The 25643-nt window shown below is 36.4% G+C and overlaps 1 protein-coding gene across 1 annotated transcript in view; it reads left to right on the top strand.

Annotated features, from left to right (window-relative positions):
• Positions 1-25643, top strand: part of SUGCT (succinyl-CoA:glutarate-CoA transferase) — a 1528177-nt gene that overhangs the window by 32060 nt on the left and 1470474 nt on the right. Inside the window, exons 2-5 of the mRNA XM_042780991.1 lie at positions 3517-3568; positions 4199-4272; positions 21520-21605; positions 22223-22273. Coding sequence (XP_042636925.1) covers positions 3517-3568; positions 4199-4272; positions 21520-21605; positions 22223-22273 — 263 coding nt within the window. The remainder of the gene's footprint in view (positions 1-3516; positions 3569-4198; positions 4273-21519; positions 21606-22222; positions 22274-25643) is intronic.

Raw genomic sequence — 25643 nt, 5'->3', positions numbered from 1 at the left:
GCCTCGGAAACCCAAGGAGGGGTCGCTATGAGTCGGGTCCGACTTGATGGCACATAACAACAATAACAACAACAAGCTCCTAAAATTACCTGACAGATTAGGAGCAGAATTTCTTCTGTGACTTCCAATGCATGCTACAAGGAAAAAAATACACTGCTACAGATTTACAGATAAAACTTTAACAGATTAAGAGAGCATGCTTTGAAGAGAGGTACATCTTTAGCTTTCTCACTTCTACATTGTGGCAGTTAAGTTATTTGTACAATAGCACATTAAATGATATATTTATTGTGTGTTTCATGATCTATTTGCTATTTGATCAATTTGTTTTATGACTTTGTAACTTGGCTTTTTTGTTTTTGTCTCAGTTGTTGGCTAGCATGGGTGGAGAGGGATGATGCTAGGATTGTTGTAACACAGATGAGCCACTTGTGTGGGCATCTGTCAATTATTGCCACTCGGGTGCTGCTCAAGCTTATTTGTGTCTTGGAAACCCTAAGGCCAGGTACCACAGGAGTCCTAGAAGCAGCTCTGGCAAGCATAGCATTGATGGCAGCTTCGTGATAATTATACTTTTGTGCATGGCTGCCTAGTTGTATCATCATAATAGCTTTCCATCCTAGAGGCCAAATAAGATGAAGAGATGCCCAAGCTGCTCAGTATATCTCAACAAATTACATTACAATTGATGCCTTTTCCAACTGGTTTTTCCCCTATAACCACCCTCACTTCCCATTCAGCCTATTCTGTTCTGTCACAAACAGGCAAAATATGGCTCTAGATATCTTTTTTCAAGTATAGAAAACTGAGAGCCATATTTTTCCCTTAAAATAATCATTTTAAGTATTTTTCTCATTTTCAAATATCAATTTTAAGAAATCAGTTTTAATAGGTGTGACTATATACTAAATATATGGTAATGATGACAATAATAATAATAGCAAACTGTGAGTGAGCATTTACTATATTCCAAGAAGTATGCTAAGCACTTTGCATACATTTCATTTAATCCTTTCCAATCCTATGAGAGTGCTGCTTCAGATGAAGAAACAGACTCAGACAGGTGAAGTTACCTGCCCAAGGCACTATTTAGGTAGCACACAGTGGAGTAGGGAATTGAATCCAGGTAGTCTGACTCCAGAGGAGCTCTGGTAGCATAGTGCCTAAGGCACTTGACTGCTAACCAGGAGGCTGGTGGTTCAAACCCACCAGCCACTCCTCGGAAGGAAGGTTGGGCAATCCTACTTCCGTAGTGATAACTGCCTCAGAAAACCAAGGAGGGGTCACTAGGAGTTGGGGCCGACTCGATGGCAAATAATAACAACAAACAGTCTGACTCCAGAACTCATGCTCTTAGCTTTTTAGAAGTGATTCATTGATTTTGTTTCAAATATGTCCTTCTTTCTGGATGTATTTACAGATAATAGAAGTAAAATTCTTTTGCCTGATGTTAAAAATGAATTCAGTTTAAAAGTTTTTGCTTTATTAAACAAAGCTCTACTGACTTATGGTTATAAGACGGTGGTGAAGTAAAGACTTCTCATAGATTTGTAATGAAATGAAGATTTAAGGAATGAAGAGACCTCAATATATATTTTCTGCATCATTTGAGATAAAATAGTGGCCCCAAAAGGTGTTTAAGTGCAGAAGACCAATATTTTTGGAGCTTATAAACATTTCATACTAAAAGTTCATGTTTTCTCTTTTGATTTAAGAGAAAGAAAATGAATTTTAAAATATCATGTTGGCATGAATTTTGTATGGGGGGTTATATTAGAGAGAAGTAAAGTGGATGATGAATATTAACTTCCTGTTTTAGAAGTTCTTTGTTTCCTACGATACTAAGGTACCCTAAATTGGGATGGCTTATAACAAGAGAAATGAATTCTGTCACATTTCTGGAGGCCAGAAATCTGAATTCAAGATGTTTGCAAAGATATTATTTCCAAGTAAAGGTCACATTCACAGATTCCAGGCGTTAGAACTCTAACATAACTTTTTGAGTGGTACAAGTCAACCAGTAACAGTCGTCGTGCTGAAGGGACTTTTCCTATGGTAATTTTTCTTCTGTCATTTTGTTCAGGTTCCTCTCCTTTGTCTAATTTTCCTTTCCATTCTAGCTGCTGAACTTCTGGTTAACAGTCAAATGCCCTAGGCACTATGAATCAGAGGGAAACAATGATTCTTAGGTAAGTGGTCCACAGACCACACTATTCTAGTACAGAATAACAGTAGTCCATATGGTATGTACAGGAGCTCTGGTAGCATAGTGCCTAAGGCACTTGACTGCTAACCAGAAGACTGGTAGTTTAAACCCACCAACTACTCCTCAAAAGGAAGATGGAGCAATCTACTTCCATAGTGATACCGCCTCGGAAACCCAATGAGGGGTCGCCATGACTTGGAAATGACTTGAAGGCAGTGAGTTTTAGTGTTGAAGGTATATGACTTCTATAACCTTATTCTTAATCTACTGGTGAGGGACTTACATTGTGAATTTCTTAGACATATTTCAAACTGATAGTTCATAATTTTTCTCCATATAGGTTTAAATGTAGTTCAGCTTGATCTAAACTTTGTAAGTTATTTGGCTAAAATTTGGCTTTGTGATGAATGTTTACATGTATGTACAAACAAACAATGCAGTGCACTGCAGTGGCATCAGATCTCGCATAGCAACCTCTCCTGGGGTTTCTGAGACGGTATCACTACGGAAGTATATTATTGATCTATTTATCTATCGATTTTTATTGTTTGTGGGTGAAGAGGAAAAAAGGAAATACATAGGTGATTGTAAATTTTTAAATAAGTTTTTTTTGGGGGTCTATCCTTCCTTCCCTGACCATAAAGTAGAATAAACATGCAGAGTTTGATACCTTCAGTATCCCCCAGCTTAGAATTTTTTTATTAGAAAAAATATCTTCAATGTAGTTGTAGATATTATTAATTGGGAATAATCTGGTATTTTTTGTTAGTTGCAAAGGAGTTGACCTCTATTCATACGGAGCTCTGGTAGCATAGTGCCTAAGGCATTTGATTGCTAACCAGAAGGCTGGTGGTTCAAACCCACCAGCCACTGCTGGGCAGGAAGGTTGCGCATTCTACTTCCGTAGTGATGTTGCCTCAGAAACGCAAGGAGGGGTCATTGTGAGTCGGATCCGACTCCACAGCAGTGAATCTTTTTTTTTTTAATTCCCAACGGAATGAAACTCTGTCTGATCCTATACCATCTCCATGATTATCCTCATGACTGCAGATCAAAATCTTGTGATCCATAGAGTTTTCATTGATTTTCAGAAGTAGATTGACAGATCTTTCTTCCTAATCTGGTAGTAGGGGCTTTAATTTTTACAGACCGACTTTTAATTGGATCAAGTCAAGCCTACTGTGTTACACATAAAGCAGAAAAACATTGTGAAGGAAAAAGATTATTTTTGGTAGTAGAGATTGCTTAAACATTCTTCCTCCTGAATATTGGTAATCAATGATTTTTAAAATGTTGTCTGTGTTTTCCAGGCACTGACAATACGAAGCCATTGGAGGGCATAAAAATTCTGGATCTAACAAGGTTTGTATTAGTTTAAATAGGTTTTGGTGATTGACTTTTTGCCTTCTCTTTGAACTTTTTTTTTTTTTTTTTTTGATATTAGAAGATATTTCCATGCTTATTTTAGAAAATAAAAAAATTAAATTCTATAGTCATTTTTAGAGATAATGAGTGTAATATTTATGCTTTCTTTCTAATCTCCATGTTTATATATGATTTTACAAAGCAAAAATTGGAACCATATTGAAATTAGTTTTACCCACATTTTAAATACAATGTTGTTGTTTTTGAGTATTTTTCCATATTCAAAATTCAACAAAAGCAAAGATGTATTTTATTTTATAAATGTAACATAATTATGTAATCATACCCTCAGAATTTCATAATTGTAAATTAAACTTTAGTGAACTTTCTTGCACATGAATGTTTACCTCTGTTTCTAATAACTTCCTCAGGATAGAGCCTTAGAAGTAGAATTACTGGATCAAAGAGGGTATTCTTTGACCAAAGTACTTTTTATAATAGTTTCAACAATTTTAGTTCTTACTAGCATTATATAAGCTTTTCTGCATTGATGGGCTTTTAGGAAAATAATTTATATGAAATTTTTCAAGATGGTAATTTATTTATTTATCGTTGTTAATATTGTAGAGTATTGGCGGGACCTTTTGCTACTATGAATTTAGGAGATCTTGGAGCAGAAGTTATAAAAGTGGAAAGACCAGGTAAAGTTATTATCTCCTTTAAAAATAAAATAAAGCTAATAAATATTTTTATTTATATATAGTTTATGCCAAGAAATTTGAAAGACAGAAAACTGGCTAACCTACTGGAAGGGATCCATATCTGTGCCCATTCCAAAGAAAGGTGATCCAACAGAATCTGGAGATTATTGAACAATATCATTAATGTCCCACACAATTAAAAGTTCACTGAAGATAATTCAAAAATAGTTGCAGCAGTATATTGTTAGGGAACTGTCAGAAATTAAAGCTGGATTCAGAAGAGGATGTGGAATTAGGGATGCCGTTGTTGATTTAGATGGATCTTGACTGAACGTAAAGAATGCTAGACAGATGTTTACCTATGTTTGTTTTATTGACTATGCAAAGGCATTCAACTATGTGGATCACAACAAATTCTGGATAACATTGTGAAGAATGAGAATTCCAGAACACTTAATTGTGTGCATGAGGAACCTGTACATAGATTGAGAGGCAGCCTTTTGAACAGAACAGGAGGATACTGCATGGTTTAAAATCAGAAAAGCTGTGTGTCAGGGTTGTATCCTTTCACCATATTTATTCAATCTGTATGCTAAGCAAATAATCTGAGAAGCTGGACTATATGAAGAAGAACGTGGCTTCAGGATTGGAGGAAGCCTCATTAACGATATGCAGATGACACAGCTTTGCTTGCTGAAAGTGAAGAAGACCTTAAGCACTTACTGATGAAGATCAAAGACTATAGCCTTAAGTATGTATTACACCTAAACATAAACAAAAATCATCACAATTGGACCAATAAGCAACATCATAATAAATGGAGAAAAGTTTGAAGTTGTTAAGGATTTCATTTTACTTGCATCCACAGTCAGTGCCTATGGAAACGGCAATCAAGACATCAAATGATGTACTGCACTGGAGAAATCTGCTGCAAAAGACTTCTTTAAAGTGTTAAAGAGCAAAGATATCACTTTGAAGACTAAGGTGCACATGATCCAAGCCATGGTATTTCCAGTAGCCTTGTATGCATGTGAAAGGTGGACAATGAATAAGAAAGATCAAGGAAGAATTGATTCATTTGAGTTGTGTTGGCGAAGAATATTGAATGTACCCTGAACTGCTAGAAGAATGAACAAATTGTCTTGGAGAAAGTACAACCCGAATGGTGTTTAGAAGTGAGAATGACCAGGTTTCATCGCTCATACTTTGGTCATGTTGTCAAAAGAAACCGATTCCTAGAGAAGGATATCATGCTTGGTAAAGTAGAGGGTCAATGAGAAAGGGGAAGACCCTCAACAAGGTGGTTTGATACAGTGGCTGTGATCATGAGCTGAAGCATGGGAACAATTGTGAAGATGGTACAGGACTGGGTAGTGTTTTGTTCTGTTGTACACAGGGTTACTGTGAGTCTAAACCAACTTGATGGCACTTACCAACAATAACAATAAATATTTTAAATAATTCCTCAAATACCCATATTTAGTATTCCTGCATGTGGGGGAGGAGAATCAAATTGAAATGAATTGATTTTTTTCCTCTTTTCCATTCCTTATATTCCTCCGAGCCTAAACTTCCAGTTGCAATCAAGTTGATTACAACTCACAGTGGCTTCACGTGTGTCAGAATGGGAGTGTACTTTATAGGATTTCTATGGCTGATTTCTCAGAAGTAAATTGCCACTCTTTTCTTCTGAGGTTACTTTGGTTGAACTCTAGCCATCAAACTTTCAGTTAGCTGCTGATTATGTTAACCCTTGGCACCACCCAGGGATCCAAACCTATATCAGTGACTTATTTTTGCTCTATAGAAGTGTCAAGGGCTAAGGCTGAAGCCAACTCCTTTCCATGCACCTGCAAGGCTCTGGTAGAAGCTGAAATGCAATGTATAATGATGATAATTACGACACTTATTCTCATGCCACTCACATTTTTAACTACTTCGCCTATATTAATTTATTATGATAGAATGAGCTGTTGTTACTATTGTTAGTTTGCAAATGAGAAAACAGAAGCACAGAGAGGTAAAGCAATTTATCCAAGATCAAACAGCTTAAAAGGAGTACCTAGGCACTCAGTGCTGATCCTAGCTGTCCTTTGCCCTTACAGGACTTGTTCTTGAGACTCAGATCCACTCAGTCTGGTCACACCCCCTCAGCATGAGATGCAAGTAAGGCAAGGAGAAGAAACTAGACAAGGGAAAGATGATGAAGAAGAAATAGAATAGATAAGAAGGAGAAAAGGAAAAGGAATCAAGTCCTTCAAAAAAAGAATGCAAATACCCCAGCCTAAGTCATTCTTTCTATTTCTAATAAAATAAGCATTTTCCCATTTTATAACTTTAAAATTTTTAAGGGGAAAACACCTAAGCTTAGATCAATTCATTTATGTTTTTCATTTGACATCTTTCTGGTTCTTTCTTCCCTTTCTGTCTACCAAATAAACATACTCTATACACAATTTTAGGAGCTCTGGTAGCATAGTGCCTAAGGCACTTGACTGCTAACCAGAAGGCTGGCGGTTCAAACCCACCAGCCACTCCTCGGAAGGAAGATGGGGTAATCTACTTCCGGAGTGATACTGCTTCAGAAACCCAAGGAGGGGTCGCTATGAGTCGGGTCCGATTCGACGGCACATAACAACAACAGCACAACATATATAATTTTCAGTTTTATTTGGTGTTTAGTTGATGCTGTTATTGATAAAGTTTCTTAGAAAGTGGCATTTGTGTGCCCTTACCCTCCAATAAATACGTAAGGCCAGAGTCCATGTTCTTTAAACCCTCTACATCATTTCTGAGAAAGTTTCAAAATTAGTGTTATTACTTCTGCTTCAAGATCTGATCCTTATGGACCTGAACAGAATTCCCAAATCAGTGAGGATTATCTAGCTCTGGAGAGTTTACTTGTATTTAAAAGACTCACCAGAGACTAATATATAATTATGTCAACTTAATAATTTAGTGTAATTGATAAATCTTATAAGTAGAACACTCAACCTGGAAGATTGAACTTTTTGCAAAATTGATCGTCTTGAGAGGCCAAAGCAGTTAACGTGAGGAAATAATATATTGTTACATTATATTTTATATATTTCACTCCTTGCTTATCAGGCTCAAGGTAGGCTTATCAAGAGCTCATTAGTGAGTGCTACACTGGAGCTCTGGTGATGCAGTGGGTAAAGCATTTTGTTGCAAAAGGTAGGTAGTTCAAACCCACCAGCTGCTCCATGGGAGGAAGATGAAACAATCTAATTTTGGAAGGATTTATAGCCTTGGAAATGCAATGGGGGTTGCTGTGAGTTGGAAAAGATTTGATGGCAGTGGGTTTTGCACTCCTGCTGCAGCCATGTTTGTTGCCAAACACTTTCACGAGTACTGTGCTGCTTTTTTGTTTCTCTCCCCACTTCCCTTCCCCTTGTTCTTTTATTTTCTTCTTCCTCATCCCCCTTTATTGATCCTGCAGAGCAGGTGCCTACCCTCCATGGACAGCGTGCCTGCCCTCACCCTTCTGCTGATGACAGTGTACATTCTTGTGGTAGTGAGTAACACATTCCTACTGCAACCGTTTTTGGCAGCTAACGCTTTCTCAAGTACTGTGCCACATTTTTCTTTCTTCTCTCTTCTTAGTTCTTTCCTCTTTCCATCTCGTATTTTTTTTCTGTTTTTCTTTCCCTTCCTCCTCTTTTTCTTTTATTTAATCCCATAGAACAGGTGCTTTTCCCTTCCCAACTCTGCATTCAATAGCAACCACCCTTCTCCTCCACAGATGGTGATGAGTGCTCCCACGAAGTGTTTCTTCCTCATTTAATGGATTTCAGCCCTTTGTCAAAGGTCAGCTGTCCACAGGTGGATGGATTTATTTCTGAGTTCTCAATTTTGTTCCACTGTCTGTCATGTACCATTACCAGGCTGTTTCAGCTACCATAGTTGTAGAGTAGGTTTTGAGGTTGGGGAGTATGAGGCTTTATGCTTTATCTTTTTTAGTAGTAATTTGCTCATCTGGGGTCTTTTTCCTCTCCATATTAATTTGTTGATTGACCTTTCCATATTAATTTTGTTATTGTTTTTTCCATTTCTTTAAAGAATGATGATGGAATCTGGATTGGGATTGTGTTGTATCTGTAGATTGCTTTGGGTGGTATTGACATTTTCAGAATGTTAAGCCTTCCTTTCTATGATATGGCATATTCTTTCATTTATGTAGGTCCCTTTGGTTTCTTTTAATAGTGTTTTATAGTTTTCTTTGTATAGGTCTTTTGTATATCTGGTTAGATTTATTCCTAAGTACTTCATCTTTTGAGTGGCTAAATGGTATTGTTTTCCTGATTTCCTTTTCAGAGTTCTCTTTTTTGATGTAGAGGAATCCTGCCAATTTTTGCATGTTGATCTTGTACCTTAAACTTTTACTGAATTTTTCTTTTAATTCCAGTAGTTTTCTTGTTGAGTTTCTGGGATTTTCTATATATAGGATCATATGTTCCGTAAGTAGAGATAGTTTGCCACTTTGGATGCCTTTCTTTTTTCTTTGCCACTTTGCCACTTTGGATGCCTTTTTTTTTTCTCCTTGCCTTATTGCTCTGGCTAGCATTTCCAATACAGTATTGAATAGGAGTGTTGATAAAGGGCATCCTTGTCTGGTTCCTTTTTTGCAAGGACAACGTTTTCTGTCTTTCTCTATTGAGAATAATGTTGACCATTGGTATTATGCATATACCTTTAAATATGTTAAGGAATTTCCCTTCTATTCCTATTTTACTGAGCATTTTAATTAAGAATGTGTGTTGAATTTTGTAAAATGCCTCTTCTGCAGCAATTAACTTTGTCTCTAAGGTGTGTCACTTGTAGACAGCATATTGATGGGTTTTGTTTTCTTATCCAATCTGCAACTCTTCATCTCTTGAGTGGTGCATTTAATCCATTAACATTCAGTGTAATTATCGACAAGTATGAATTGTTTGCTGTCACAATACCATGTGTTTTTTCATGGTGTCCCTGGTTTCTTTGTTCCATATTATTTTCTGTGCTGAGCTCATTATGTTTATGAATTGTGTTATCATTTCCTTTGTTGCTGTTGTTTTAGTATTTGCTGTATATTTGTGCTTGTCCTCTTTTTTATTGTGATGTGAAGGTTTATCATTTTTCTTTGAGGTTACCCTGTGATTTATAATTTTCTCCCCGAATTTAGAACAGTTCGTTCTATCTTGCAACTCTCTTGACTTCCTCACCATTTAGAAGTTCTGTAACTACACAGTATTTTCCCTCTATTTAGTGTGTAGTTGTTCTCACTTGCCAACTGATGTCTTTGGTTCCCTGTTTACAATCCTGTAAGCTTATTTTACTCTGGATATGTCCATAGTTGTGGTTTATGGGTCATGTCATCTTGTGTATTAATGGTCGGTTGTTGTTTGCTATTTTTGGTTCTCTGTTCAAAGGACTCCCTTTAGTATCTTTTGTAAGGTTGGTCTGGTTTTAACAAATTCCCTTAGTTTCTGCTTATCTGGAAATCTCCTAATTTCACCATCATATTTGAGGGACAAGTTTGTCGGGTATATAATTCTTGTTGAAAATTTTTCTCTTTCAGGGTTTTATATATACCACCTCATTGCCTTCTTGCTTGCATGGTTTCTGCTGAGAAATCCAAGCTTATTCTTACTGGTTGTCTTTTGTAAGTAACTTTTTGTTTTTCCCGTGCTGCTTTTAGGATTATTTCTTTGTCTTTGGTTTTGATGAATTTGAGGATGATATGTCTTGGCGATTTTCTTTTGGGGTCTATCCTGTTTGGGGTTTGTTGGACTTCCTGAATAGATATATTCTCATTTTTCATATCAGGGAAGTTCTTTTCCAGCAAATCTTGGACAATTTTCTCAGTGGTTTTATTTTTCTCTTCCTGTTCTGGATTCCAATGACACACAGGTGGTTTCTTTTGATGGTATCCCACATGAACCTTACGTTTTCTTCATTTTGTTTTGTTCTTTTTTCTGATTGATCCCTTTCCAAAGAAGTATTCAGGTATTTGTCTTCAATCTCATTAATTCTGTCTTCCATTGCATCAATTCTTCTCCTTTGCCCTTTCAATGTGTTACCTATTTCTGACAATTTAGTATTGATCTTATGGATTTCTATGTGTAGCTTTAGAATCATTTCTAATTTTTCATTTATGTTGTCATTTTGTTCTTGAATTTTCTTCCAAAATTCTTTTAGGGTTTTGTCTGTGTGTTCCTTGGTCTGTCTCTCAATCCTTTGAAGATACCTAAATATAATTCTTTTGAATTCCTTATCAGAGATTTCGGATGCTTCTTTTTCTCAGGGATGTGTTCTAGGTCTGTGTCTTGCTCTCTTGTTTCTACTACTTTATTTTGCTTCTTTGTGTGGACTGGGATGATGTCTCTGAGACATCATGACATTGTATTTAGATCTCTGTTAATTGTTGAAGAGCAGCCAAGGGTGATTCAGGCTCTTCTTGGTGGTTGTTTATCGATGGCCCGTTGGTGGAGAAGGAAGTGGTGGCTCTCAGTAAGTGAAGCTGCAGAAGATGTGGGTGTAGTTGTGTCATATGGAAACTGTTGATGTCTTCCACTCAGTTAGACAAAAATAACAATTGAATAACCATCAAAAAAATAAAAGCAAATCGATAAAAAATACACCATGTAATCACACAGGAACAGTAACCAAAAAAAGAAAAAAGGGAAAAAGAAAAGAAAAGAAAAGAAAAGAAAAAAACCACAATATCTGGGGAGAGGGTAACAAGAGAGAAAAGGCAAAGAAGGAGAATAATGAAGAAAAAAATGGGAAAAATGCAAGAAGAAAACAAGGAACAGGGTAAACCATGAGAAAGAAAAAAAAAATTGCAGTCAGGAACAGGGAAAAGAAAAAAAGCTGAATACTAGAACCTGGGAGGGGAAGAATAAAGAATAATAGTAAAAAGGACAAAAGTAATAATAATAATAGTTTTAAAACAGATGAAAACAAACAAACTAAAAACAAAAAAAGAGAAAAAATATATTGGGGCAGGGCGGGGCAGGGGCCCCCTGGCTCCGTCTGAGCATGCAGACTGGGATGGAATTCCTGCAAGCCCAGAAGGTGGGTGGGAGTGAGGGATGACCACCCCTCCTTTCACCAAGAGGGTGTGGGATATAAGAGTAACAAGGGGAATGTCACACCTTTCTAGTCCACCTCTGGAATGTCCTTGTGGTTCCCAGCAAGTGGAGCTTGTTCTTAAGTCCCTGGGATCTGGGAGAACACTGTTGCTTTAAGTATCCAAAATAGTCAAGCTGCTTGTAAACATTAAAAATGGCTGTGTCCTCCGGGCAGGCAAAAGACCACAGCTCAGCCCACCTTCCTCTTTGCTGCTTCCCCTTTTATTCCCCAGCCACCAGAGCAGTCCTCCATGTAGTCCTTGGCTATTAGGGCAGATTTTTAGGTTAATTCTTAGGTCCTACCACCACTCGGCAATATCCAAGCTGTCTGTGCCATCAGGATCACTGCCAGACTGCAGCTCCGTGTGTCCCCTTTTTTGTGTTTTCATGCAAATTCTTCTGCTAGTTGGAGTTTAGTCCACTTCTATATCCTTCTCTTCAAGGCTAAAGGGTCCAGGATTATCTTCTGTATCTGTGTTAATTGGTTCCCCATTTCTTTGTTTAAGAGGGTCTGCACAGTCTTTCTGCCTATTCTGCCATCTTACTGGAACTTCTTATGCAGCAATTGATATGATCATGTTTTCTTTTCCTTTGTTTTATTTATGTGATGGATTATGTTGATTATTTTCTAATGTTTAATGATCCTTGCATACTGGTGCAAATTCCACTTGGTCATGATGTTGATATGTTGCTGGATTCTGTTAGCTAAGTTTTTGTCAAGAATTTTTACATCTGTGTTCATAAGGCATATTGGTCTATAATTTTTTTTTTTATAATTATACTTTGCCTTGATTTGGTATCAGGGTTATACTTGCCTTAGAGAATGAATTCAGAAGTATTACATCCTTTTCTACGTTCTGGAATAGTTTGAGTAGAATTGGTGTCATGTCTTCTCTGAATGTTTGGTAGAATTTGTCAGTGAAGATATCTAGTCTGGAACTTTTTTTGGTTGGGATTATTTTTAATACCTATTTAACTTCTTTTTTTGGTGGGTCTGTTCAAATTTTGTACCTCAGATTGTGTTAGTTTGGGTAGGTAGTGTATTTCTAGCAATTTGTCCATTTTTTTCTTGGTTTTAAAATTTGTTGTTGTTCAGACCTTTATAGTATTCTGTTACTATCCTTTTTATTTCAGTAGATTCTGTTGTGATCTCAGCTGTTTCATTTCTTATTTGTGTTATTTGCATCTTCTTTTTCTTTTCCTTTGTTAAATTTGCCAGTCGTTTGCCAATTTTATTAATCCTTTCAAAGAACCAACTTCTAGTCATATTGATTCTTTCTTCTGTTTTTCTGTTTACTTTTTCATTTATTTCTGCTTGAAACTTTACTATTTCTTTTCTTCTGGTGACAGTAGGCTTTTTGTTTTTCTCTTTCTAATAGTGGGGGATTTTTAAGGTGTTGATTTTGGTTCTTTTTTTTTTTTTGATACATGTATGTATTACTATAAATTGTCCTGTGGACACTACTTTTGCTGTGTCGAAAAGACACTGATATTTTGTGTTTCATTCTGGTGTGATTCAAGGAATTTTTAAAATTTCATCTATTAAAGAGTAGATTTTAAGCAGGTTGTTATTTAGTTTCTGTGTATTTGACTTTTTTTCTCTTGATCTTCCTATTGTTGATTTCTAATTTTATAACACTGTAATCTGAGAAATTGCTTTGAAGTATTTCATTGTTTTCAGATTTATTGAGGTTTGTTTTGTGGCCTAATGTATGGTCTTTTCTTGAGAATGTCCTATGTGCACTGGAAACGAATGTATATTGTGTTCTTTCTGGGTGGAGTGTTTTGTGTATGTCTATGAGGTATGCTTGGTTGATTGTGTTGTTTAGATCTTCTGTATCTTTGTTGAGTTTCTTTCTAGTTGTTCTGTCCTTAATTGAAAGTGGTGTATCACATTCTCCTATTATTATTGTGGAGTTCTCTATGTGTGTTTTCATTTTATTGAAGTTGGAATTATGTAATTTGGGCCTCTTTCATTGGTACATAGATATTCATTATGGTTATATCTTCTTGTTGGATTGACCCTTTAATCACTGTATTATGTCCTTCCTTGTCTTTTTTAAATTTTTTTTTAAATTTTAAATTTATTGTATCAGAAATTAATATTGCTACTCCTGCTCTTATTTGGTTGTCATTTGCTTAGTATATATTTTTACATTTTTTGATTTGTAGCTCATTTTTGTCTTTGTGTATAAGATCTGTCTCTTATAGACAGTATATTGATAGGCCATGTTTTCTTATGCATTCTTCTACTCTCTGTCTCTTGATTGGTGCATTTAATCTGTTCACATTCAGTGTAATTATCGATAGGTCTGGATTTACTGCTGTCATTTTGCTGTGTGCATTTTGTGTGTGTGTGTGTGTGTGTGTGTGTGGTGTTGGTGGTTGGTTTGTTCCATATATTTATTTTTTCTGTGCTGAGTTCATTTTTTTGAATGGATTTTCTTATTGTTTCCTTCATTACTACTGTTTTAGTGTTTCCAGAGTCTTTATAATTTTCTTCTTTTTTATTTTGGTGAGAAATCTTATTAATTTTATTTAATTACAGTTACCCTGTAATTTTTGTTATCATTCCATTTTATCTTGATATCATTGTGACTTCCTCACCATTTAAATGTTCTGTAACTACACAATTTATTCTCTGTTTTTGCTTTGTGTTGTCATCATTTACAAATTGACATCTCTGGTTCCCTGTTTTCAGTCATGTAGGTTTATTTTATTTTTGATACTTCTGTATCTGGATGACATAGTGCCTAAGGCATTTGACTGCTAACCAGAAGGCTAGTTGTTCAAACCCACCAGCCACTCCTCAGAAGGAAGATTGGGCAATCTACTTCAGTAGTGATACCATGTCGGAAACCCAAGGAAGGGCCGCTATGAGTCAGATCCAATTCAGTGGCAGTGAGTTTGTTTTTTTTGGTTTATATCTGGATTGATTTCTGGGCGATGTTGTCATGTGCCTTAATCTCAGGTTGTTGCCTGCCACTTAGGGTTCTCTGTCCGAAGTACTCCCTTTAGCATTTCTTGTAAGGTTTGTCTGTTTTTTTACACTTCCCTTAATTTCTGTCTATCTGGAAATGTCCTAATTTTGCTATCGTATTTAAAGGACAATTTTGCTGTATGTGTAAATCTTGGTTGTCAGTTTTTTTTCTTTTGGGGTTTTATGTGTGTCATATATGCCTTCTCACTTACATGATTTCTGTTGACAAATCAGAGCTTAGTCTTGTTGATTCTCCTTTGTGTGTTCTTTGTGTTTTTCCTGAGGGGCTTTCAGAATTCTTTCTTTATCTTTGGTTTTGGAAAATTTGTTTGTGATATATATTGATTTGTTTTGGGGATCGATCCTATTTGAGGTTCATTGAGTTTCTTGCATGGATATCTTCTTGTCTTTCATGTTACTAGGTAAGTTTTCTTCCAACAAATCTTTGACAAGTTTCTTTGTGCTTTTTTTTTTTTTCTCTCCTCAGTTTTGGCATTCTGATCACAAATAAGTTATTCTTATTCATGGTGTCTCACATAATTCTTAGACTTTTTTTTGCCGTCAAGTCAGATCCAACTCATAGTGACCCCTCCTTAGGTTTCTGAGGCAGTATCACTACGGTAGTACGTTGCCCCACCTTCCTTCCAAGGAGTGGTTGGCATTGGGAATTCTGTCTTCAGATTCACTAATTGTGTTTTCAATTGATTCACATCTACTCTGTTGCCCTTCAAGAGCATTATGGATTTCTGAAAGCTTAGTATTAATCTTCTAGATTTCTATTTGCTGTTTTTGTATGGTTTCTAGTTTTCCATTTATTTTGCCAATTTCTTCTTGTATTATTTTCCTGGATCATTCTACAGTTTTGTCTCTGTTTTCCTTGATGTTGTCTATGTCATCCTTTATCTTTCTCTCATTCTTTGAAAGTGGTAAGTAAAATTCTTTTGAATTCCTGATCTGGTAGTGCTGATACCATTTCTTCCTCAGGAAGATTTTTTGGCTCGTATTTTGGTCACTTGTCTGAGCCACTCTGTATTGTTACATTTTGTCAACTGAAGTTGTCTCTTGTCTCTGAGACATTGTGGTGGTGTTGTGTTTGTATTTATTTTATGACTTCATGTTGGTGTGTTTTGCTCAGGTCTTTTTTGTTTAATTTTGCTTTGATATATCCAGGTTATGGGGCAGACATGCTACTCCGATTGGTAGTTTTGTAGCACTGGGATGCTCAACACCTGACCCCAGGAAGATTTGGTAGCTGGTATGAGTGTGGGTGTGAGTCTCTGGTAACTGGTCATATAGAGCAACTGAGGATTGCTGGTTGTGTGTTGGCTACTGTCTGTTTTTGATCCAGTGGTTCTGGAGCGGGTGGTGGCACTCTCTTAGTTGGTGGGGCTGCAAGTGCAACAGGTATGGATGGGTAGGGTTTCTGGCTCCTGATAGTTGGGGCAAAAAGACAAAACAAGGGAATGGGAAGAGGAATAAAGATTTTTTAAAAAAAGGGATGAAGAGGGAAAAATTAAGAAGAAAGAGAGAAAAATGAAGAAGAAAGAAAAGGTGGCACAGCTCTGACTGAAGATGTAGCTGCCAATCATGGCTGTGGTGGAAATTGGGTACTCTGTGGGAGCTTGTCCACTATTTATGGAAGGGCAGGGTGGGTGTTACTGAACACAGTGTGGCAAAGAACTTGCTACACTGGATTAAATAAAAAGAAAAAGGAGAGAAGAGGAAGAAAAAATATAAAAAATAAGGGAATGGAAGAGGGAAGAACTAAGAAGAGATTAAAAAAAAGAAAAAGGGAAAAAAATGGCATAGTACTTGTATACAAGCATTAGCTACTAAAATGTTTGCAGTGGGAACCTGGAACTCACTCCACAGGAGTGTGTAGCACCATCAGCAAAAGGGTGGGCGTTGACTCTGTTGCCTATGAGGGGTAGCCACCTGGTTCACCCTGAGATAAAAAAAAGGTGAGGGGAAGAGGAAGAAAAGGAATAAACAAAGATGGGGGAGGAAGGGAAGAACTAAGATGAAATTAAAAAAAGAAAAAAGAAAAGCAGCACAGTCCTGGTGAAAGTGCTGCTGACAAACATGGCTGAAAAGGGAATGCAGCACTTGATCCATGAGAGTGAGCACTGCTGACCAAAGAGGGGTAGAGGCAGGTGCTGCTGATTGCAGTGGGACACTTCAAAAAAAAAAAAAAAAAGAAAAAAAGAAAAAGAAAAAGGGGAGAGAAGAAGTAAGTAGAAAAACAAGAGAAAGAAAAAGGGGCAGAGCAAGAGGGGGAGAACTAAGAAGAAAGATAAAACAGAAAATAAGAAAAGAAAAAAGCAGCACAGCACTGGCAGTGTGGTGGGGGTTTGACCAGCTGCCAGGAGGGAGCCACTCTTCTAGTCATCAGAAAGTGGTGCAGTGTAAGAGGGAAGATCACATATCTCTGGTTGCTGATGACCAGTGTGGGTGCTGTGCAGTGCTAGTTGAGTAGAGCCAGTTATCTGGTTCTTGTCCCAGTTGGAAACTACTTGCAATAATTCAGGATGCCCTCACCCTATCAGTTGGCAGTTCACTACTCTTATATGCCTCATTGTTTGTGGTTTTTGTTCAGTCTCTTCCTCTAATCAACATGAAATCTACTTCTTTATTTTTTCCTTTTTTTTTCTTTTTAAAATCCATTTTATTGAAATATAATTTATGTGCAGTGAAATACACAAAACTAAAGTGACATGAGTCAATGCATTTTTTTTTCGCAGTGTTCCCTCCCTTCCTTACCTACCCCTGATAACCAGCAAAGAAAGTTTCCTTCCATGCATAAACCTTTACTGAACTTTTTACAAGAATGAACTAATACTGTATTTGTCCTTCTGTGATTGACTTATTTCACTCAGCATAATGTCTTCCAAGGTCATGTTACGTGGTGTTTTGAGATTCTACATTATTCTTTAGTGTTGCGTAGTTTTCCATTGTGTATGTACCGTACTTTGGTTATGCATTCTTTCGTTAATGGGCATGTAGGTTGTTTCTTTTTGCTGTTGTAAATTGTGCTGTGATGAACATGGGTGTGCATATATCTGTTCTTGTCCTGGCCTCACTTCTTTAGGATATATACCTATTAATGGGATTACTGGATCAAATGGTATTTCTAATTCCAGCTTTTTAAGGAATCACCATACTGTTTTCTACAGTGGTTGTGTCATTTGACAGTCTTACCAGCAGTGAATGAGAGTCTTAATCTCTCTACATCCTTGCCTGCATTTGTTGTTTTCTGTCTTGTTGAAGTTTGCCATTAGTGCTGGGGTGAGATGGTATCTCATTATTGTTTTGATTTGCATCTCTCTGTCGTTAATGATCGTGAGCATTTCTTCATGTATTTGCTGGCCACCTGAATATCCTCTTTGGTGAAGCGTCTATTCATGTCTTCTGCTCATTTTTTAATTGGATTATTTGTCTTTTTGTTGTTGAGGTGTTGGAGTTTTCTATAAATTTTAGAGATAAGTCCCTTGTCAGATATATAATTATTGACAAGTATGAATCTGTTGCTGTCATTTTATTATGTGCTTTTTTGTGGTGTTGCTGATTTCTTTGTTCCATATAATTTTCTGTGCTGAGCTTGTTTTGTTTATGAATCATGTTATTACTTCCTTCATTGCTATTATTTTAGTATTTGCTAAATATTTGTGCTGGTCTTTTTTTTTTTTTTTTGTTGTGAAGGTTTATCATTTTTCTTTGAGGTTACCCTGTGATTTATAATTTTCTTCCCAAGTTTAGAACAGTCCATTCTATCTTGGTAGTTGTCTTGTCTTCTCTGCCATTTAGAAGTTCTGTAACTACATATTTTTTCCTTCTTTTTGTTTGTAGTTGTCTTCATTTTTCAGTTGTTGTCTCTGGTTCCCTGTTTACAATCTTGTAGGCTTATTTACTTTGGATACTTCCATAACTGGGTTGGTTTCTGGTTATGTCATTGTATGTGTTAATAGTCAGTTGTTGTTTGCTCTTGTTGGTTCTCTGTCCAAAAGATTCCCTTTAGCATGTCTTGTAAGGTTGGTATGTTTTTCACAAATTCCCTTAATTTCTGCTTGTCTGGAAATCTCCTAATTCTACCATCATATCTGAGGGACAGTTTTGCTGGGTATATAATTCTTGGTTGGAAATTTTTCTCTTTCAGGGTTTTATATATGCCATCCCATTGTCTTCTCGTCTGCATGGTTTGGGCTGAGAAATCTGAGCTTAGTCTTATTAATTGCCCCTTGTAGGTAACTTTTCGTTTTTCCCATGCTGCTTTCAGGATTCTTTCTTTGTCTTTGGTTTTGGTGAGTTTGTGGATGATATTATCTTGGTGATTTTCTTTTGGGGTCTATCCTGTTTTTGGGTCATTAGACTTCTTGAATGGATATATTCTCATCTTTCATCATACCAGGGAAATTCTCTTCCAACAAATCTTCAAGAATTTTCTCTGTGGTTTTATTTGTCTCTTCCTGTTCTGGCATTCCGATTACATGTAAGTTACTCCTTTTGATGGTAAACCCACATGAACCTTAGGCTTTCTTCCTTTTGTTTTGATCTTTTTTTCTGACTGATCTCTTTCCAGAGAAGTTTTGAGGTATTTGTCTTCAATATGATTAATTATTTCTTCCTTTGATTCAATTCTCCTCCTTTGCCCATTCAATGTGTTATCTATTTCTGAAAATTTAGTATTAATTTTCTGTCTGGATTGCTATCATTTCTAATTTTGTATCATTTTTAATTTTTCATTTATTTTGTCATTATGTTCTTGTATTGTCTTTTGAAATTGTTCTAGGCTTTTCTCTGTCTTTTTCTCAATTTTGTCCATGTTTTCCTTGATCTGTCTCTCAATCCATTGAAGGTACCTAAATATAACTCTCTTGAATTCCTTATCAGGGAGTTCCAATGCTGCTTCTTCCTCAGGGATGTATTTTGGGTCTGTATCCTTGTCCCTTTTTCTCCTGCTTTATCTTGATTCTTTGTGTGGGCTGTGATGCTCTGTTGTCTCCAAGACATTGTGATGTTTTTGTGTTTATATTTAATTGGTGATTGTATTTTGGAGTGACTTGCCCATTATTTTCATTTTCTTTGGATGTTTTCTACATCAGCAGGGTACTGTGCTCCTCTTTTGCTAGTTGACAGCACTTACACACTCACCACCTATCTCCTTTCCTGTTATCAGCCTCCCATATGTCCCTGCTGTTTTTGGCAAATGGAGCCTATTCTTAGGTCCCTGGAATCTGAATGAGAGTCCTGTCACTTTAAAATCCAATATGTCCACTACTTGTAAGCATTCAAATGGCTGCACCCTTGGTCACTTTAAATATCCAAAATGGCCGCTGCTTGTAGACAATCCAAATGACTGAGCCTTCCGCACAACCAAAAGTCCACAGATCAAGTTGTCTCCCTCTTTGTTGTTTCCCTTCCTAGTCAGTCATAGGCCACTAGTCAGTTGTCCCTGTAGCCCTTGGTGACCAGGGCTGATCTTTAGGTCAATTCTCAGGTCCCAGTACCACTTGGAAATATTCAGGCTCTTGGTCCCATCAGAGTAGCTGAGTCTGCAGCTCTGACCATCTCCGCACTCACTGTTTTCATTTAGGTTTTTCCACTAGTTAGTGCCTAATCCACTTCTGTATACTTCCTTTCAAAGGTCAGGGTGCCAGGATTATCTTCTGTATCTCTGTCCATTGGTTTCTCTTTTCTTTGTTGAAGAGGGTCTATGTAGCTTGTCTGCCTATTCCATCATCTTACCAGAAGTCTTATCCTTTCCTTTTAAGCTTTGGGTTGCAGGATTGTCATCTGTATCCACTTCAGCTTTTTTCTCAACTCTTTGTTGTAAAGGATCTTGATGGTATATCTGCCTGATCCACCATCTTGGATTGGACTCTCTGATTCATTTTCTGAGTTCATAGTTGTTTGTCATTATTTTTTTGTACAAGGAAAACATTCTGTAACTCTGTAATGTTGTCTTTGAATTAAACAGAATGTATTTCAGAGTCACTCAAAGTAGACCATCCAGAATAAATCATTCACTCTATTTTTTGATGATTTTCACCTTTTACTTTGAAATGAGACCTAAAATGACTAAAATTTTATTCCAAAAATAGCATTTTAAATTACTGACATTTGCTATCCAGTATCTTATTTCACCTTTCCTGATTTGTCCATTGTTCTGTAACTAGCCCTGCATCCCACTTTATCTTAACGATTCACTTATCATTAGTCTGATTTAACGATCTTTTGAAGATGCAAATATTTTCTCTGCCCATTAAATGAAAAAAACTAAATCTACTGCCACTGAGCTAATTCTGACCCCTAGCAACCCCATAGTGGCTAAGGCACTTGACTGCTAACCAGAAGGCTGACGGTTCAAATCCACCAGCCACTCCTCGGAAGGAAGGTTGGGCAATCCTACTTCCGTAGTGATACTGCCTCGGAAGCCCAAGGAGGGGTTGCTATGAGTCGGGGCCGACTCGACGGCAAATAACAACAACAACAACAACAAGCAACCCCATAGGACAGGACTGCTCTGCAGGGTTTCTGAGGCTGTAAATCTCTGTGGAAGCAGACTGCTTCATCTTTCTTCCACAGAGTGGTTGGTAGAACCAGCCTTCTGGTTGGCAGCCACATGCTTTAACCACAGCACCACCAGAGTGCCTAAGATTCCAGAAATACTAAGAGCTGATTGAATTGCTTGCCAAAACTGAGAGTTTTGAGTTTTCCTTAAATTTGTCATTTCTAAAGACTGTTGGTTTTTTTTTTATTTTTTTATTTTTTTTTTTTAGTGCCTAAGTCATTGGACTGCTAACCAGAAGGCTGGTAGTTCAAACCCACCAACTACTCCTCGGAAGGAAGGTTAGGCAGTCTACTTCCATAGTGATAATGCTTTGGAAACCCAAGGAGGGGTTTCTTTGAGTAGGACCCTACTCAAAGGCAGGAGTTTGGTTTTTTGGTTTGGAAAGACTGTCAGCAGGATATTTCCTGCTATACTTTGGCTTCTAAGGATGGAGCTTTCTCATGCAGCCTAAACAGAATATGGAGGCTTTAAAGATTACAGGTAAAAGGCTTGAGTGGTACTAACAAGCTCACACAGAATCCTCTCATGATGTTTCAGAGATTAATAGTGCATGTTTTCATTTTCAGGAGTTGGTGATGACACACGAACCTGGGGGCCACCTTTTGTGGGGACAGAAAGTACTTATTTTCTCAGTGTTAACCGAAATAAAAAAGTAAGGTCATTCCTTTTTTTGCTTTCTTCATGTAATTCTCTTGTAATAACCAAACTTCTGATATTGTCATGTCTTGTTTCTTTCATTTTTGTAGATGTAACTAATATCTCATATAAGGTATAATTTTATCCACTCAGTGGTCACTAAATAGAAACAATAGAGCTTTCTATTAATCTTCCTTTTCTATTAAGCCCCTTAAAACATTTCATGAGAATTTATAATGGAAACAATAATTTAATAAAAGAGAGAAATAATTTTATTCTCTACATTTGTTATTCTTTTGGAGAAACCTAATTGCCTAATACCCAATATTACCATTTGAATATTTACTATATTTTTTAAAATTTTATTGTGATTTGGGTGAAAGTTTATGGAGCAAATTCATTGGAAAAATATTTACTATAATTCTTGCTATCATCCTAACTTATCTTAATTGCAAATAAAATCAATAAAGATGATTTAAATGTATCTTCATGAAGAAAATAAATTTTCTTTAAGAAGATAACCTATGATATGAATGGCTATTGTATAGAACTTGAATGTTATTGTACAGAACTTTCAGTAGTTAAAAAGGTCCTTATGATAATCTCTTAATATATATTTCATTTAATTTTTAGAGTATAGCTGTCAATATCAAGGATTCAAAAGGGGTGAAAATCATCAAAGAGGTACAGTATGTTCAATGGAAGGCATTTTACCATTAGGCTTTAATTAGATATTTGAACATAAGAGTAAAAATGTTTAAAGCATTATTTCACTGACAATCTGTAATTTTGATATGGAGTCCCTGGGTGATGAAAACTGTTAAACAGTAGACTACTAGCTGAAAGTTTGCTAGTTCGAATTCACCCAGAGGTGTGTCAGAAGACAGTCCTTGAGATCTGCTTCTGAAAGGTCAGAAAGCCTTGAAAATCCTACGGAGCAGTTCTACTCTGCACACATGAGGTTACCATGAGTCGGAATGAACTCAATGACAGCTAACAAACAACAACTATCTTGATATCAATGTCATTTAAGAATTTAACTTGTCTTTTTTTTAGTAAGTATGATGCACTTTTCTTTTATGTTGTGTATAATGTGGTAAGCTGCCTGACTCATGGCAATCCCTTTCACAATGGACTGAAGTGCTGCCCTGTCCCATGCCATCCTATGATCAGTTGTAAATTAGAGTCTTGTGATTTGTTGGATTTTCAATAACTGATTTTCAGAAGTAGATTGCCAGGACTTCTTAGTCTATCTTAGTATGGAAGCTCTGCTGAAACCTGTTTAGCATCTGAGCAACATGCAAGTCACCACTTACAGGTAAGTGGTGGCTGCAATGAAGTGCATTGGGCAGGATTCGAACCTAAGTCTTCCACATAGAAGGTGAAAATTCTACCACTGAACCATCAATAATTCATAAATGAAGTATTAGAATATTCTTTTCCACAGAAGGGATTGAGTTTTAAGAGGGTTTAAAGGATCTTCAAAGATTATATAGCTAGTAAGGGGGAGAGTTGAGATTTGAACCCCGGGTTACATCACTGAAGAAACATCTTTTTGTTTGTTTGTTTCTCAACATTTAACATGTTGAGGGGCGGGATAATATAATGGTTAAAATTGCGTATTCTTCTGTTTCACTGCCTAGAGTCGGTTGAATCCTTCCTTCTCTATTTACTGTGTGACCTCAGCCAGATTACTTAACTTCTTTGTTCCTCAGTTTCCTTATTGATAAAATGGTGATAATACCAGTACCCACCTCCTACGGTTTTTGTTAGAATTATATTCATAAATGTAAAATGTGTAGATGAGTGCCTGCCATATAGCGCTCATTAAGTATTAACTATTAGTATTATTACCTGATGCACATAGAGTTGAATTAATCATGCAAGCAAAAAGTTTTCTGATATCTTTATTAAACTTTAAAATCTAATCTAGTGGACGCAAATCTAGTTGATTAGAGAATCATGTCTCAAACTTTGTTTTATACTAAAGTATCAACTTTAGTTTTATTGCTTGCCTGCTACTTTCCTTAGGCAATTGAAAGCTCCTTACTTTTAATTATTAACATCAGAATAAGCAACCATCTTCTTTGGTTCTGCTGGATTATCCCCCAAAATTTAGAAGTTTTGTTTATTAATATATTTTGAACCCAGAGTTCTTATTGTTCTGATCTTACTGTCCTTTTTTCCTTATGTCTTTTCTATAGTATAACTTAGATTTCATTTAAGTTTTGCTTTTTCCTTTCAGTTGAGCCTCAGTTTGATTTTCTAAATTGATCTCCATTATTGTTGGCCTGCTCCATTTTCCTCCAGTGGCTACCTTCACCTACATCCTAACTCCCATTGTCTTCATTCTCACACCCTTCTTTTAATCTTATCCCCAGTAATTATTATTATTATTATTATTTTCTGCTAAGAGATGTCACTGGGTGGCACAAGTGGTTTGTGCTCAACTGCTAATCGAAAGGTTGGTTTTTCAAACCTACCAGTGACACTATGGAAGAAAAACCTAGCAATCTGCTTTTGTAACAGCCAAGAAAACCCTGTGGAACTCAGTTTTACTGTGTTACATATGGCATCACCCTGGGTCAGAATCTACTCTGAGAAAGAGGGCTTGGGTTATGTTTCTCTTTTTGGCTCTTTTCTTAATACTTTTTCTGTTCTGTCTTCAATGTTCACTGTCCAGCTTTTTCACTTCCAGTTTAGAATATGCTGGCTATTTTATCTAGAATAGTCAAGGTTTCAGATCTGATTTAACAAATACTTTATTTACATTTTCATTAGGGGCAGTGTTAGGTGGAATTTGTAACTCTCACTACTAAAACATCAGGGTACATCTGAATATTGTTAGCTTACAATAGCTAGTATAATGAACTCTCATTTACCTTACACCTAAATGTAACAATTTTATGTACAATGGAATTTTTGGGGAGGGGGATTACAAATAGTTAACTTTTTTGGCTGCTACCAAAAGTTTGGAGGTTTGAGCCCACCTAGAGGCACCTCAGAAGAAAGGCCTGACAATCTACTTCCAAAAAACAACCGTTGAAAACTATGGAGCATAGTTCTACTGTGACACATGTGGAGTTGCCATGTGTTGAAGTCAACTCAATGTCACCTGATTTTTTATATGTACAGTTCTGATCTAATGAGTTGTGGGGGTTTCCCTTCCTACTCTCCTTGGTTCCTGCCAGTGTCTTGTAGCACATTGTAACAGTTTAAAATTAAGTTTCATAAGTATCATTGATAATATTAAAACATACATTCACCTCATCTTAAAGTTGAATAAAATGTCTGGGTAGATTATATATGTTATTACTTTTAGCTAGTTATAACATTCATGTTATGCATCTTACTGCCTAGAGGAAAAAATATTTTTGATATAGTCTTTTATATTCTTTTTAGCTTGGATTTCTCCTTTGGCCTTGGAGTACCAAAACAGCCTCTGTATTCAGACCTCAGGGGCTATGATTGCTAATATAATTAGTTTATAGCAATGGTTCTAAAGTATTATACAAAGCAGTCAGCTGGATACATGAGAGCTTGAAAGAGTAGGACTCCTTGTATTTTCATGGTAATATGATTTGATAACTTTCTAGCACATGTCATCCTGTATTTCAAATAATTCTGTGTTAATTAGTTTAACAGTCACAACATCCCTGTTGTGACTGGGCATGTATTAGGGTCAACAGAGCAATGCCATGTTTTTTTTTCCCTCTCTAGTGTTTTATTATGAAAAATTCAAAACAAAGAAGTTGAAGTAATAGTATAATGAACTCTCATTTACTTTACTCCTAAATGCAGCAATCTTACCATTTTGTTCCACTTGCTTATTTACATATGTATCCTTTTTTATGGTTAACTGTTTGGAAATAAGTTGAAGATATCATAACATTTTGCCATTGAATCCTTAACAATGCATCTCTTACAAATTAGGCCATACTCTGACATGACATTTTAAAAACTTATTTGATACTTTCTTTTTTTAAATTTTTTTTACTTTAAGAGCTTGTTTTACATTCAAAGTCATGCGTACATTTAGTTTCATTCCCCATTT

The sequence above is a fragment of the Orycteropus afer genome, unplaced genomic scaffold, assembly GCF_000298275.1.
Source record: "Orycteropus afer afer isolate SDZICR_OR568_19922 unplaced genomic scaffold, OryAfe1.0 scaffold00077, whole genome shotgun sequence".
NCBI classification, from domain to species: Eukaryota; Metazoa; Chordata; class Mammalia; order Tubulidentata; family Orycteropodidae; genus Orycteropus; species Orycteropus afer.
The sequence above is the reverse complement of the archived record's forward strand: the minus strand, read 5'-3'. Positions and strand labels throughout refer to the sequence as shown.